The sequence below is a fragment of the Eucyclogobius newberryi genome, unplaced genomic scaffold, assembly GCF_026437365.1.
Source record: "Eucyclogobius newberryi isolate DKJ021-1_F unplaced genomic scaffold, fEucNew1.0.hap1 SCAF_5, whole genome shotgun sequence".
Classification (NCBI taxonomy): Eukaryota; Metazoa; Chordata; class Actinopteri; order Gobiiformes; family Gobiidae; genus Eucyclogobius; species Eucyclogobius newberryi.
In genome coordinates, this window is record NW_027316167.1 from 27,566,367 (window position 1) to 27,582,910 (window position 16,544).

Below are 16,544 nucleotides of genomic sequence, written 5' to 3' on the forward strand. Positions count from 1 at the left end.
GAGTGGCATTACATTGGATAATGTACATGTTACATGTTATTGTAATACCTCTTTTCTGACACGTGAATATCAACATGTTTAGCTTGTGGAGAACACTGTTGCACTCTCACCTTTGCAAAGTCCCTGGAGGCTTCTCCTCTTCCTCTGTTACTGTCTGCATCATCTGCCCAGCCAGCGCTTCCATTCTGCAAACAATAAATACATTTAAAAAACTAAAACAGAATACACATGCATAAAAATGATAAGAAACGGAATTTAAATTCACATAGAATCAATGAGTTGACATGAGATATTTCAAAACTGTATGTTTAACTGAATGACCATGATGAGTCACCAATGTGCAACACAGAAGTTCTAGTATGTCCATAGGATGAAAGAATGCAGTTTTCCAGAGGTTAGAGGAGTAACCTCTGGAGTTATTGTGCCCCTGAGCTTCCATGCCCCCCTCCCCCTTCATCCTCAAACATCTCCATTTGACCTAAACCATCTGCATCTGGGCCTGCCCTGCCCCCACCAATGTCTCCCAACCCAGCTGGATACAAGGGCCCCCCCATCCCTCAATCTTAACGCAGCTGTGACGGGTGGCCAAGTTCATGCAGCGGAGCTGGTTATCAGGGGCCAGGAGAGGGGTCTGGTCAGTAGCCTTTTGGCACACACACATGTGCAGAGGCTGATCATGGCTCTGTGTATGTTTGTAAGTACAAGGAGGGGGGGCATGGCCCCACAAGACGGGAAGGAAAATAGGGGCAAGAAAGGGGTGCACGGTATGTGCAGAGCAGGAATGTCTCCTAAAGACAAAACCTATAAAAGCATCAGGAATCAAAACAAGATCCATTTGGAGGGGGACGTTAATAGCTTCTGCCGAGGCTCTAGTTTCATCCAGGAGCCATTGGTCAGTGGCAATTACAGGGTCTGAAACAAGAGCCAGCAGGCCAAAGGTTGTCAGGGCCCCTGAGAGCAAATCATTTTCACCCTCTCACTCCGAACGTGTAACGCTTGTCAACATTCATGCTTCCTAAACAACTACTCATCAGTCTGCATCTCACAAGACTCTTTGATAATTACACAAAGAAGAGCCACACACAACTTTTTGTAAATATGATTTGGGAAGGGCAAAATGATGAAATACAGTAATTAAAACTAATAAAATCATAACTTGTCAAAGTAATCAAAAATATGTTATCAATGTATTACTTAATTATCTACAGTTGTATATGTTTATAGTCTTGTAAAGTTCAATAAAGTATATCATACACCTGAGGACCTTTGCACACTAGGCCACTTCTGTCGACCTTTAACCACTATAAGGGCTATAACACAAGATAAATCCAATCGTGTGTATACAGTGTAATCCAACATGATGTACACTGAAACCCTGGGAACACTGCAAATGGTTGATAAAGAATCTGCTGGCTATATTATTCTGGTTTATATTTAACTGCAGGGAAAAAAGTTAATGTCCATGCTCCAAACATCAGCATGTTGATAATAGAAATGTTCAGATGGCTTATCCTACTATGTCACGTGCATGTTAGATACAGTTTGAGCAGGACAAAGCTGCAGGTTAACTAAATTGTTGGGGGAACAAAAAACGAAAGTTACGACTGTAACTACGGTTCTATGAATCCCGGATGACCGCCAGAGGCGGTGCATAAAGCACTGGATGATCATCCTTGCGCATACACAGGTCGAGAATTAATAACAAAAAAAGTCACCTTTGACCCCCCGGTGGCTCACGTGAGTCTATATAGTCACGTGACACCGGGAGCTCAGTCCCTGGAAACCTTCTCGCAAAGCACGAGAATTCCGAGGGACCGGATGCTCTGGCGGTCATCCGGGATTCATAGAACCGTAGTTACAGTCGTAACTTTCGTTCTATTTCATCCCTACTGACCGCCAGAGGGGGTGCATAAAGCACTGGATGACGAATACCAGCAGGGTCCAGAGGAATAGACAAAACCATACCTCGATGGGACACAGAAGAGTGTTGCCGGAGAACCTACTCCAGCGGTTGTGGAGAAACCACATTCACTCTGTACAATCTTGCAAATGTATTCGGGGATGTCCAAGACGCCGCCGCACAGATCACGTCCAAGGACACCCCGTTCATAGCGGCCCACGAAGTTGAGAGCCCCCTTGTGGAGTGGCACCTCACCCCGGACGGCAATGGTCGCCCTTGTCGAGTATAGGCTTCCGTGATTACATCAACAATCCAGCGCGCGAGACGCTGTTTGGACAGAGCCTGGCCCTTGCGCGGGCCGGCAAAACAAACAGGCTCTCAGATTTGCGTATCAACGCTGTAGCACGCACATATGCCTCAAGCGCACGGACAGGACACAGCTGTTCGGCGGCAGATCCCGCACCAAAACATGCAAGTTGTAGCGGCCGGTTGTGCCCCTCCGACAAAATCACCTTTGGAACAAAATCTATATTCGGCCAAAGGGAAACCCCAGAGTTGTCGGGGTGCCAACGAAAACAGGAGTCTGCCATGGACAAAGCCTGGAGCTCACTCACCCGCTTTGCAGAGGCCATCGCCAGAAGGAATGCCGTCTTCATTGACAGCCATTTAAGGTCAACCTGCGACAGAGGCTCAAATGGAGAGGATCGCAACGCCTCCAGCACCAGGGACAGGTCCCACGCCGGGGCCACAGACCGGGCCGGCGGATGCAAACGCTGAGCACCCTTTAGAAAAAGGGAAATATCTTGGTTACGGCCAACCGAGAAACCATTCCACCCCACATGCCCACAAGAAATTGCGGCAATGTATACCTTCAGGGTAGATGGAGAGCGCCCCTGGCCAAGTAGCTCCTGCAGGAATGCGAGCACTGTTGACACAGCACAATGCACTGGATCTTCCCCGCTTTTGCGACACCAGGCGTCAAACAGTTTCCACTTGCAGGAATATAGAAGACGGGTAGACCGGGCACGAGCATTGCTTATTGTGTTCCCAATCGCCCTGCAGCGGCCATACCCAGAGCTTCAGGCGCTCGGGATTGGGGTGCAGAATCTGACCCCCTAGTTGAGAGAGGAGATCCCGCCTGGGGGGGGGGGAGACGTCTCGCTGTGCCGCAGCAGAGCCTGCGCAGCAAAGGAAACCATGTCCTCCCTGGCCAAAACGGGGCCACAAGCAGGAGACTGTGGCCCTCCTGAAAGACCCTGAGAAGCGTCTGATGAATCAGGGGGAATGGGGGAAATGCATAAAGCATCGTCCTCGGCCAGTCGTGAGCCAGTGCGTCCTGACCCAATGGGCTGGCCCTGTCCGCCAGCGAGAACCACTGAGGGCAGTGTGTCGCGTCGCGGGAGGCAAAAAGATCCACCTGTGCCCTGCCGAAGGTCTCCCAAATGTCCCTCACCACCTCCGGGTGAAGCTGCCAGTCCCCCGGCAGCGGCCGATGGCGAGACAGGAAGTCCGCGGACACATTCCAAACTCCCGGAATGTGAACAGCGCTCAGACTGGCAAGGCGCGGGGTAGCCCAAGTCAGGACCCGTTGTGCAATCCTGAACAGGGTCACCGACCCAGTGCCGCCCTGGTGATTTATGTGAAAAACCACACTGGTGTTGTCGGACCGTACCATGACATGACGGCTGCGCAGGTGTGGCAAGAAATGGCGCAGCGCTAGCTCGACAGCCAAGAACTCCAGCACATTGATGTGCAGCCTGCTCTGCCTCTGGGACCATGACCCTTGCACCATCCGTGCCTGCCATGTCGCACCCCAGCCTAGGAGGGATGCGTCGGTGTACACAACCTCCCGTCTGGAAGGAAGAGGCCCCAGCGGAACACTCTGTGTCATAAAGGCATTGTTCCGCCACCTGCATAGAGACACCCGGCATTGGGGAGATACGGGTAGCCGCTGCCGCCTGTGATCCTGACGTGTGGGGTCCAGGTGTAGGCTGTTGAGCCACATCTGAAGGGGGCGCAAAGACAGCAGCCCCAGAGGAACCACCGTTGCGGCCGCAGTCAGCTTGCCCAAGAGGCTTAGGAACAAGACGTAGGGAAGAGAACTCCCCTGTCGAAAGTCCCGCAACATTCCCAAAATATCGTCCACCCGCTTGGGCGAAGGGCGTGCAGTCGCTGTATGGGAGTCGAGGACCATGCCGAGGAAAGTTGCTACCTGTGACGGCACAAGGCAGCTCTTTGCCAAGTTCACCCGCAGCCCCAAGTTGGCCACGTGCCTGAGCACAGTCTCTGTATCTTGAAGCGCCTGCTCGTGGCTGGGCGCACAAATGAGCCAGTCGTCCAGATAGGGCAGAATCCGCAACCCCTGGGCCTGCAAGGGGGACAAGGCTGCAGCGACGCACCTTGTAAACACTCGAGGGGACAGAGATAACCCGAATGGCAGGACCCTGAACTGGAAGTGTTCTCCCCGGAAAGCAAAGCGGAAAACTTCCAATGTGGCGGTGCAATGGGGACATGAAAATATGCATCCTTCAGGTCTACTGTTGTGAACCAGTCGCCTGGGGAGATCGCCTGGAGCACTTGTCTGACCGCCAACAGTCTGAAAGGGAGTACCTTTAAAAACATATTTAGACCCCTGAGGTCCAGAACTGGGCGTAAATCGCCCGTCTTCTTGGGTACTAAAAAATAACGGGAATAAAAGCCCCCTGGATCCAGCAGGGGGTCCCCACAGGAACTATCGCCCCCTTGTCCAGCAAGGTGCGAATCTCCTGAGAGAGCGCCTGCGCCTTGGCCGAATCCTGAATAACTGTCATTCGGATCCGACCAGGAACAGGAGGCCGGCGGCGGAACTGCAGACGATACCCTTCGGACAGCGTGGCCAGCACCCAAATATCTGGGGAGTGAGCCGTCCAGTACTCCAGCTGTCCTGGGGAAAAATGTCCTACCGCCGGCCCTGTGGCCTCATCTGGAGGCCACTCGACCCCGCCCGGGTTTGTGGGGGCCACGGCCGGGCTGTGAGGAACGGGACGCACGGGACGGACGAAATCCAAATCTTGGGGCCTGTTGCAAGTCTGAGTCATGATGGGGCGGTGGTGTGTATCTCCGTGAAGAAACGGGAGGGGCGGCCTGAGCCGGTTGATGAGACCCCCGCCTATGAAGCCCCGCCAACTGTTGCCGTGTACGGCAAGCCTGGGCCGTGCGCTCTAGAGCCTCCAGGGCGGCCGGGCCAAATAGTTCTCCGGGAAGAACTGGAACACCCCTCAAGGTCTTCCTACTGGTCTCAGAGAGCGGAGACTGTGCCAGCCATACTTGGCGGCGAGCTTGCACTAATGTAGAGAGCAGTCGCCCTAGTTCCCTTGACATGAGGGCAAAAGCCTGCAAGGAGGCATCAACCAGCCCATGTGTTGGTTGGTCCACTGGCACCGTCTCAAGGGAAACCGACAGGCCAAGCATTAAATGAGACAATGAGTTCCCAATGCGACCCATACGAGCTCCCATGTCGTACGCCTTACACAGAAGGTCGTCTGTAACCCGGCACTGTGGTCGTGGACACCGGGCATTAGTCCGTAAAGTCTCCTCTGGGCGGACGATGAGGGAGGCAATAGCCGGCTCCACTGCCGGCATATGTCCCAGGCCAAGCTTCTGAGGATCCTGCATCAGTGCCAAAACCCTGCCATCTGAAGTAGGCCTCGAAAATGCCTTTGGGTCTATCCAACAGGCATGCAGTTCCTTAATGTACTCCTCCGAGGGAGGAACTGCAAAGTGGGACGCTGCAGCCTGGCGCCGAAAGAAGGCGCTCGAGGGTGCCGCCTCATCCCGCGGAACATCCAGCTTTAAGCGGGAAAGTGCCGTCCGCAAAGCCGCTGTGACAGTGTCATCACTGTCGGCCTGAGAGCCGGCAGAGGCCAGTGAGCCAGATTCTGAAACTCTGGAGCTCAGAAGGTCAGACTCCAGCTGAAACTGCGTGTCTGAAGCAGCCACAGATATGACGTCATCATATACTGAGGCTGTGCCATGCCCCTCATGCCGTTGTGCCACCACACGACTGGCAGTAGTCTGGAGAGTCTGGATAACTGCCCGCATTTGGGCCAGTTCAGATGTCAGCATGCTCACTTGAGCCGCTAACTTCCCGGGGCCCTTCTTTTTCTTAAATGGGGGGGCCGCCTTGAGTAGCCGTGGACGGCCGCTTGAGGCCCCCAGTCTGGCCAGCTGGTAACTGACTCGGAGGCGCCACAGACAACCAGTCTGAAGCGTCCTCGAAAGCCGCCAAGCGCGCCACGCGCACAGACCGGGGCATAACCGAACAGTTGGAGCAAGCATCATCGGAGAGTGCCTCCCGAAGACAGAGATCATGCCCATCGTCAGGCTGCAGCGGCGCCAGGCAGGACCGGCAGCACAGGGACTCCAGCATGATAAGACCGGAGCCAATAGAGTCGGGTCGAGCGGAACGCCACTAGCGACTCCAAGATGTAAAACCTCTTACCTACCCCGGTAAGAGGGGCGCAGCGGGGTCAGGTCGAGCAGTGAACGCCACTAATGACCCGCTATATGAGGGGACACCGCGGGGTCAGGTCGAGCAGGGAACGCCAGTAATGACCCGCTATGTGAATGAGACGCGCGGGATCAGACTGAGCTGAGCACGCCACTAATGACCCAATGTAAACACAAAACCAGCTACATGTAACCACCAGGTCGAGCCGAAAACGCCACCGCTGGTGTGTAACTGGCTGAAAACAAAGCAGTTCAGAACTAATGACCCGAACACGGCTATAGTTAGAACTTAGAGCCGCGCGGCTGTATCAGTAAACCAAACAACTGGCTTTAGCACGGATAAACACAGAACCGGGTACAATTGTACGGTTAAAATTCAACAAAAAACTACCGAGCGCACGGTTACGGCGAAATGCATTAAAGGGGTACTTAGCAGTCAGTTAGTGAGTCAGTTAGTCAGTGAGTGGTCTGACTTACCGTCAGACCACTCACAAAGTACTTCTAAGTTATTTTTATGTTTCAACTGTTTCGTTTAACTACAAGAAAAGCAAGAAATGATATATAAAAAAAAATCATTTAAGGAGTCTTGTTATGCTTTCTTCTGGTACATAAACCATGATATAAGTAGATCATCATCTAATAATTTGTTCATTGAAAAAACAGTATTTATATAAAATGGCTTAGTAATCAAAACCACTTCAAAACTGTAGAACTGATAAACCCTGCCTCAAGCAGGGTTTACAAGCAGCAGATGTTTTATTTACTTTTTTCCCTTTTGTGGTTACATGACATCTTAATTATTCAAATAATAACAAAGTACAGGGATGTGGGCGGGGACAGGAGGAAGGTGAGCCTCTGTTGTAGGACAATACAGGATTATGCAAATATGCAGGAATCAATCAAGATACAAGTTTGAGGAAACTAATGAGGAAACACTGTTCTAACAGTTTACAGGTTAAAAGTGCAGTAAAGTTAATTTTGCATGCATAATATTTCCCTTTAAAAACACACTGACACAGAGTTTCAGAGGATAAATATGTTCTTTAGAAAAACACAAATCCTTTAGCATGTCTTTGAAAGACAATAATCAGAGCATTGAGCAGTTAACCATGAATAGACATGTTGGCTCTTGAATTGGGCCCTTGGTCAGCAGAGGAATGTTAACACTATGGTGCTTTTTCACTACTTTGAGTGGATACTGCTGTTTTGGGGACAACTCCTTATGATCAGTCTCCTCAGCCCCTTCATCAACAAGAACTCCACCTAGAAATAACCTCTCACCACATCAATGTGAAGGCAGCCTGCCACAGACTTATTCATGTCACATCCACATAGTGTTTGTACACACTACTACAGGATTAAGTGCAGCCTTCAGCCACTGTTGTGCTCTTATGTCGTTAGCAGGTTTACCGGCCAGGCGGTGGGCTTCCTAATCACATTAGTGTGTATAAGTAGTGCAAGAACCAAATCAGGGATAAGAAATTGTGCGATGAGCAGCAATGATGGGAGCTGCCAATTAACCACAGCGGAGACAGAAAAACTAAATATTTTATCCATGAACCTATTTCCAATACACAATATATACTAAAAAGGACAGTGCCTTTAGATCCTCCGTGTCCCCCCATCTACAATGGACATTACCACACACTACCTGAATGTTGATATGTGGCCTGGGGGTAATTCTACACAGCTATTATGGAGCGATGTGCGCATTAAAGCCACCATTTTAGCAGGCCTGGACATGTAGGAAGAAGAAGGGTTAATGGCTGCAGCTTAGGGAGTGGGGGTTGATCGCATTGATTGCTCAGGATGTTGACAGCACTTTTTCCAATTTAATAGTTGGCTTGTTATTAGATAAAGAGGTTTGGTTCGAATAAAGCCCTCAAGTGATTTGTACTTCCAACAGGATATTAGAGGAACGCCACTAAAAACGGAAACTCAATTGTATTCAAAATCAACCTGAGGCGGAGATGGGGGGAAACAGTTTGGAGGAATTGTTGGAATTGTCGCAAAATGCAGTGTGTAATATCAGAAAAGTGTTTTATAGGCAAGCCACAATAATTACTAGAGATGCAACAAATAACTACATAGTAGTCAACTAGTCAGGCATTATTTTTTTGATAAGTCGACCATCTTATCTTATTTGTCAAACTATTATTTCTATTATACATTGAGATTTTTTAAATACCTTTTTATATACCGTACACCTTTTAACCAAATAAAGGTTGGATTATGGTGACTGAGGCTTCTGGATAATGAATACTTTATTTGAAAATATTCTCTAAGAAGTCATCAAAAATAGTTTATTATTTTTGTCATTTTGATTTACTAATGCTAATGTCTTTTCGTATGCGTTTTAGAGTCTGTAAAGTCGAGAAGACGATGATCAAAACACAGCTATGATTATTTCTTTAATGATCAGGTATTTATTTATGTATTGACCTTAATTTAACCTGGAAAGTCCCAATGAGATCTCCCACTGTGCCACCGCCCACAACTATTCATGATGAGTTCATTAATTGTTGCAGCTACACTCACTTTCATCATTCAATATATGCAAGGTGAATAATAGCCAGTTATCTAAGTGTATCTAAAGGTTAAAAAATGTAAAATGTTTCAATGTAATTCATTTTATTTAAAAGAAATGGTTTGGGTACATCTTGTATTTTTTCTACAGTATCATAAACTGGTCTTCAATATTACAGTTTATCGCCAATTTCTTCAACAATAATATGTCATACGTGTACATAATAAATCTCAAATATTGTTCTTCAGACGCAGAGTCAGCCGTCCCTGTAGAAGACGCGAGTTCTGTATTAGCAGATCTGCCCGAGCACAGATTGTTTTGCCACCTCACCGCCTGATCCTATATGGACTAAACACGACCTAATGAAGAGAGGCACGTGTCAGCCATATTAAAGCCCAGTTAGCTCCGAGCTACGCCTCTAAGCCCTGTTGTCCCACTCTGGGCTACTGTCATAGCGGCGTGTGTGTGACCCGGCCCACACAACCCCGTGCTGCAGATCAAGTCCCTGGGGCCGCAGCCATTGAACACAAGTCCAAAATCAATAGACCTGGATGTGCAAACACAGGGAAGTCCCCCACCAGCCCCCTCCGGACGCAATTTCACAGCCCACGTCAATAGTCATCATCCTCAGTCATCTCACTCCATGCCAGGGAAACTGAGAAGAGGGCAGCGTGGTGGCTCCAGGGGCGACACCGTGGATCTATTGGGCGACACACACGGCGCCATCTTGGATCCCACTCCGCAGTCGCCAAGAGTTTGTAAACAGCGACACATATTTTTACATCAATTACAAAATATGCACATTAAAGCAATATCTCTACAGCAACAGTAAAGCAGTGAATCAGAGCTAAAACTGCAGCGTTGTGCTCTCTGAAGGAGCCCGGTGGCCACTTTAGAGGAGACGTAAGACATTCCAGTTACAGGACATCACAATAATAGGGGAGCCTCACTCATCCCACAGCTACTCTTAAAATCTCATTCCAGCTCCATCTTTTTTTTGCCAAATTGCTGCCTGTCAAAACAGTTCAGTGGACGAAATCTATTGAACAGACATAACAGCAGTAATTTAATCACAATCAAGCCCGCCAGCAAAAATGTAGAGCGGAGCCAAGTAGAGCAGTAAAACTGGAAGTGCTTCAAGTATTTTAGCTATGCCTTTTGCTAATGTGTTTTTTATTTAAACATTCAAATCCAGCGTCATTGTGTTTTTCTTTACAGGATAATCCCCCCAAAAGCTGCCCAGGAAAGCGAATCTGCTTCCTCTCCGCAGGACTGTAGAAACGAACATTGCAGGGGGTCGCCATTTTGTAAGCCAAATCAAATAATTGAGGCCTTGATCTCTCTGCGGGAATCTCAAGGAACATTTACTGCGGGGGAGGAGCTGATGGGGGAGTGGGGCGTGAGTGGTGGGAGTTCAGCTGAGCGTATGGCGTCCTTTATCTGTTCTGTTAACTACTGTAAAGGATCTCATGATGAGCTGGGCTATACGCTGCATCCGACAAAACTGGCTAATCATGATTCCATGTGCAACCAGTAAATCTTGCAGCCACTTTGGAGCATATGGTACGGTTACTACACACAGGCTGATCCCATGTCGATTCCCCTGTCTTTTATTAAGACTTACTGTCCGAGGGTATAAAAGAAAAGTGCCTGGAGGATACTAGAATCATAGTGTTTGAATGTCCGGTCTTGTCTGCAGCAGAAAGAGATAGGTCTCCTTTTGGGGGGGGGGGGATATAATGGGCGAGACAAAGGGGGATAAACGTCTAGAGGTGAGACGTGTTGCTACCTGCCCTGGCTTTGGTTGTGCATTTCTTAACAGGCCACTGAAAAACAGGCCCCTGGGCCAAAAGACCACCCCTCCCTCCATTAATCACTCCAATTACAAAGCAGCAAAAATATCCTAATAACAATGGGTCACAAGTGTAGAGACTTGAAAACAGACACTACTTCTTGTTTACTGGCGTGTTCTATTCCCTATGGCTGGAGGAGGGACGAGAGATTGGGCCCTTATTGTAAAGCTGCAGCGAGGCCCAGCTCTGAAAGAAAAAAGGGTGGATATGAATAGTTATAGTTTCTGGGTAAACATGTCTGCCGGTGACTAGTAAGTCTGGTTTGCCAAATAAACTGACTACATTTGTTCAGCTCTGGCCCCTTCACCAAGACACCACATTCCACAGGCAGAGGCCCATCCCCCATTATACTAGCTGGCCCCTTTCGCTGCCTCACACAAATGCAACGTTTATAGGCTGCTGTGGCCAGAAGTTCACACTCATTGGTTCAAAGACCCTTTCACAGGGAGAGCAAACATTTTAGTGGATCACATCTGTGCCACTGCATACAGTACTGCATACGTTAACCCTTTCCTTCACTGTTGAGAAGTAGTTTTACATGTTAAACTATAGATCTGAAAACTATAGACCCCTCAAATATAATTGTATTGTATATCAAACAATTGGATTTGTTTTGTGAAATGCAGATGGAAACCTGCTTGAGCTCCAAGTTACACAATTCAAGAACAATCAAACGCACATGCAATACAAAAGCCTACATACAAAAACCTACATGCAAAATCCAGGCACATCCAAGTTGACATTTCTCAAAGGGTTAAAAGCGTTAGCTAAAAATACCTTGCATATCTCACATCTCTCAAAGAGCTAGAATCCACTTCACCTCCATGTTAATGGCAGCTGGAGAAATCGCACGGACCTGATAGGCCTCTGCTCACACTCGCATTACACTGACAGAACCAGGAACTTGATATGCTCACAATCAACAAAAGCCTGTGTAACTATTAGAACATATCCCATCTAATTACAGTGGGGGGAGGGGCAGATGAAACAATGCCCACATTCAGATGGATAAATGACTACGTCGGGCATATGGCAGTTGAGCACTCCCAGGCTAGAAAAGTCTTCCTGTAACCGTGGGTATGCTGCCGGAGAGAAGTTTGTGTTTGGACTGCCCGTCGAAATCAGCAGTATCAAATGTTCAAACCATAAGCGCAATTCACAGCTTTCTGAACGGTCTAATCGATAGGGAGCAATTTGACTGTTCAGTGCAATAGGTATCTGTTTCCTCTCAGCTAGCGTTAAGTGTGCAGGGGCATTCCACCTCTGACAGGCCAGTGCCCCCCAGGGACACGGGCCGGGATGGTCCAACCAGTCACGCATCTGGAGATTATCTGTAGAGTCCACCAAGTCACCGCCATGTCTCTACAGGAGTGACAGAAGACAGTAGAAACGTCCCCTAAAAACAAGAAGGAAAGCTATTCTGCATTCAGCTTCTTCTTATTATATTACTGAACTCAAATACAGGCACTTTGCTCCACTCACGCTAGGGCTACACAATTACCGGTAATCGCAATAGAATCAAAATCACAATTTTTAATGGACGCAATTAGCAAATCGCAAAGTCTAAAAATGTTTAAGTACCAGGATTTCCTCCACAAACAAATACAAATATTGTTTTATTCTGCATAAAACATCAAAACCTGTAGTTTGGATTTGTTCAAACATATTAGTTATTAGTTTGACAGTTCACAGGCTTATTTCCGTCAATTCTTTTGGATCAGTTGTGAACTTTAAACTCTATTTGAATAACTCTATTCTTAAACATAAATTACAAATCTACTTGCAATAATAGATTTTTCCCACATCGTGCAGCCCTTACCCACTACATACTAGCCGTATGATTTGTGATGAAAGTGTTATCTGGCTCCAAGAAAGTCAGGATATATTCACTTTTTGGCCCACGCCTCTGCATGAGGCAACAACACAGACTTAAATATTGTATTCATGTACTTTGTGTGCTTTACTAAAACAACTTAATCTTCTTGTTCCAAAGAAAATGTTTTGCTTAGCTAGAAGAGAATAACACACAATAATGAAGGTCTCATATTTATAATTTAATTTCTTGCCATCTCCAAATTCCACCACAAGTGCCTTTCTGCTCTGCAATGTGAAATGTGGTAATTTGTACTGTTCTTACATTGCCATTCATTCAGCTGAAATTGTGAAAGACATGTTCAGGGAGCATGAGACATCATTTTCACATTTGAGGCATTGTTGAGGCAAGTGTCTATATGATCACAACATTCATATTATTATTATTATATTATTATTATCACACTCAGATATTGAAGGACTACTTTTAGAGAGAATTCATGATGTGAGGATAGCCTGGTCACAGCACGAAGAGGTGCAGAACTGACAAATCCAAATGTGAAAATAGTGTCTCATGCTCCACGACCCAGATCCCTCCTGAGCTGGATGAATCCTGTCATTGTCATCCTGAAAGATGCTCGTGCCATCAGGGAAAAGAAAATCTGCTGATGAAGAACCTGGTCATCCAGCATTTTCTTTAAATGAACTGCCCTGTTTCTTCGGGCACATAATGTTGTTGAATACAAGTATTGAGGTGGTACTTCTCCAACATAAAGCATCCTGTAAATCACCTTCAATAAATAAAGTGAAAAGGCATTTGGTAGACCCTAGAATTTAGTCAAAGTGGATAAGAAACTTAAATGAGGCTAAATGCTAATTACTGCTAACAGGCAGATCTAAGAGATGGTATAACTGTGATGTTTAAAGTATAGACACGTCGGACTAGTATCAGGGCATTCATCATCAGGACTGACTCCTGATTTAATTAGAGCTTGAATAAGAGCCTGGATCATGAGTGCATGTTGTGCAGAGTTTTATTGCAGCAGCCACACATTCCTCACACAAATGCTCTGAGCACACATCCTGTGTGTGCTGAAGTGGAGCGTCCTCAGGTTTTCTAATCACATTTATTTAGGGCAGGAAAACCTGAGATCTCTTTGTTTGACCAGATGGCTGGCTAATCAAGGCTGGCTGAACTGGGGGTTGGGACATACTAAATCGGCCACTAGCATTATCAAACCATGCTACAAGTTAACATATAGATGAAGGAACAGAAAACATGAAGTATGATTCAACACTCTTTGGTGTTAATGCTTCTGTTCCAATCTTTTCCAATGTTCCAATGTTCCATTGACCAGGGCTGCTTTTGTAATAATTGTCTGTAGTTGACATGGTCCATAGTACTATTCACAATTTGATTGTCTATTAACCAGATCTGCTACAGATTAGCAAAAATGTGACCTTATTAATTCAGTTTTATTTTTTTAGTTTAGATTTTATTTCATCTTGGTTATTCATCAATATTACACATCATTCCTTACAATACAATAGAAAGATATGCAAACTGAGCCCAGTAAATGTGAACAGATACCCATAAGAAAAAGTATGACCCCTGGAGCAGATGTAAATGAGTGACTCTACTACTAAATGGACTTTGTGCAGGACAACGGGAATAAGTTGTTCTACTCATCATTCACTTGGATAAAAGGTTTCATCTGTGTTCTGTAGTATTGAGAGATGGAAGTTTAAAGTTCTGACCACTCTTATAGAGCAATGGAACAGGGAAGTTTTTGCACATGTAAACCAAAAATAAGCACCAAAACCAATAACTCTTGATAAAGTGTAAAGGTCTTATATATATAATATATGAATAACTTAATTATGTTTAATAAAAAGTCAGATAGAACTGTGTAAGGGGCTTTACATGAGTCCCACTGTGTTGATTTGGTTGACACCAACATATGTCAAGATCATCAGCAAGCGAGCACTGCAGGAAGTCATGAAGGATTATCTGGCCCTCAAATGTGTAATGGAATAGAACCTGAAAAGCAGCCAACTACATCTAATTTGCTTAAGACATTGTTACACAAATGTAATCTGCGCAAGCACTGTGGTCAAACACTCCTCCAGCAGGAGCAGCAGCCAGGACTCTGGAGGAAGTACAAGCATTTCTTTGGCCAAAAATGAAAGGGAAGCCTTCTCCACTGCTTTCATCTTGTACTCTCATGGCTTTGTGCCATGTCAACTGCAGTGTTTATCCAAGAGCCTTGACACAGTGGCCCAGTTAGCACCTACAGCTCTGACACGGGCCTGGAACTCAGCCAAGCTGTGGCAGCAGACAGCCAAGAAAAGCCACTGACAATGGACAACCCTTACTACTCACCCCTAAACCTCCCCAACGTAGGCCCGGCCATTCTTAAAAAACACTGCAAATATACAATACTGAAGACGCCGTACATCTTACAACAAAATAAATAAGCAGACACAGGCATGACTCAGCCTGCATGTCTAGCAGAAATGTTACATGCCAAACACAAGTGTGTTGTAATCAACTAGGACAGGAACAGATTTAGCTTCCGCCACTGTATTTATATGCAAAGTACTGCGAGTACACTCTTCTAAATTTTATCAGATTTTTTTTCGAGAACCAGTCAGATCACTCTTGTCCCAGTAAACATGTCGGGTCAGAAAGTCAAATGGCTGCAAACGAGTATGCAATTGCTAAAAACATACGCATCATCCCACTTTTGTGAGAACTTGTTTAGTTTAGCAATGGGAAGTTGAGAAATACATTGCTCACATTATTTGCCTTTCTCGCAGCAGTTCATGTCATACAGGTGGCGTGGGGCCTTTGAGTGGAGTTTGCATGATCGGCAGCATGTCTGCATAGGTTTCCTGTGGGTACTCCGTTTACTCTACCCATAATATCATAAAGGCCTACAATAGACACCCACCAGGGGTCAGAACTAAATATAATAAAAATAATGCGTTAATAATAATGTCTGTGTTGAAGAGACAATTGACTTAAGCCCCTTTTTCATGGACGATATGGCTACAATGAGCCAAAATGCTTAGCAAAACAATGCTAGGGCACATTAGCAACTGCACTTGCTTCAAGAGCATAATGAGTGTCCAACATCATCCAAAGTCAATGTGAAAAGACTTTAACACATGGCATAGAGGTGTCAGGAGATGAACTAAAGGCAGAAAAAAATGCTTAACTCTAGTTTTAGCCACGCGTCACCGCGCCACACACACACACACACACACACACGACAGGTTTTTGTAAATTGGTGCACTTGGCCGTATGATTCAAGTACAATTCAGGTATGATTTGGAACATACTGAAGATAAACATTTGTAATATTTGGGAGACATCAGTTGCCTAGCATACACATTAATCCTAACCGTGCCAAACAGCTTCATAGAGAAATAATATGGGTACCTAGGCCAGTCAAAAAGTGCCTATCCTGACTTTTGTCTAGTTTGGAATAAGGAAGTCCTCTATGCTAAATATTCACTGTGTATATATGGGCATTATTCAGAGTCACTCTTGCTCAAGTATGTCACATTAGCCACACACAGACCCAGCTAACTGCTGCAGCACTAGCTCGACCTTACATACTGTGCAAGGTCACACTGGCATTGTTGCCTTGTCCACAGTGGCCTATATAGTGGTTATTGTATTGTATAAAGCTAATCTAGTCAACCTATAGAAAACTTAAGGACTTGGCTCTGAAGTGTCAAATGACCTTGGCTCCATTTTCAGCAGCTGCCAAAGGCGTTGGTGAATGTCTTTGTTGCATTTGGCCATTCCGCGTTCTGTGTTTGCCTTCATTAAAGAGCAGGTGTTGAGATATGCTGAGTGGGAGTGGCTCAGGAGGACGAATAGAAGTGGTGGGGACGGGGGCTTGTGGTTTCACTACCAACTGATCAAATTACAGCAGGCTTCAGTAGCTCAGTT

At 46.3% G+C, this 16,544-nt stretch overlaps 1 protein-coding gene across 2 annotated transcripts in view; it reads right to left on the reverse strand.

The window, feature by feature from the left end:
* The window catches only part of LOC140380690 (AT-rich interactive domain-containing protein 3B-like), a 43,366-nt gene that overhangs the window by 18,936 nt on the left and 7,886 nt on the right, over positions 1–16,544 (reverse strand). For both annotated transcript variants that reach the window (XM_072464603.1, XM_072464602.1), the window contains exon 3: positions 111–185. In XM_072464603.1, coding sequence (XP_072320704.1) covers positions 111–185 — 75 coding nt within the window. The remainder of the gene's footprint in view (positions 1–110; positions 186–16,544) is intronic.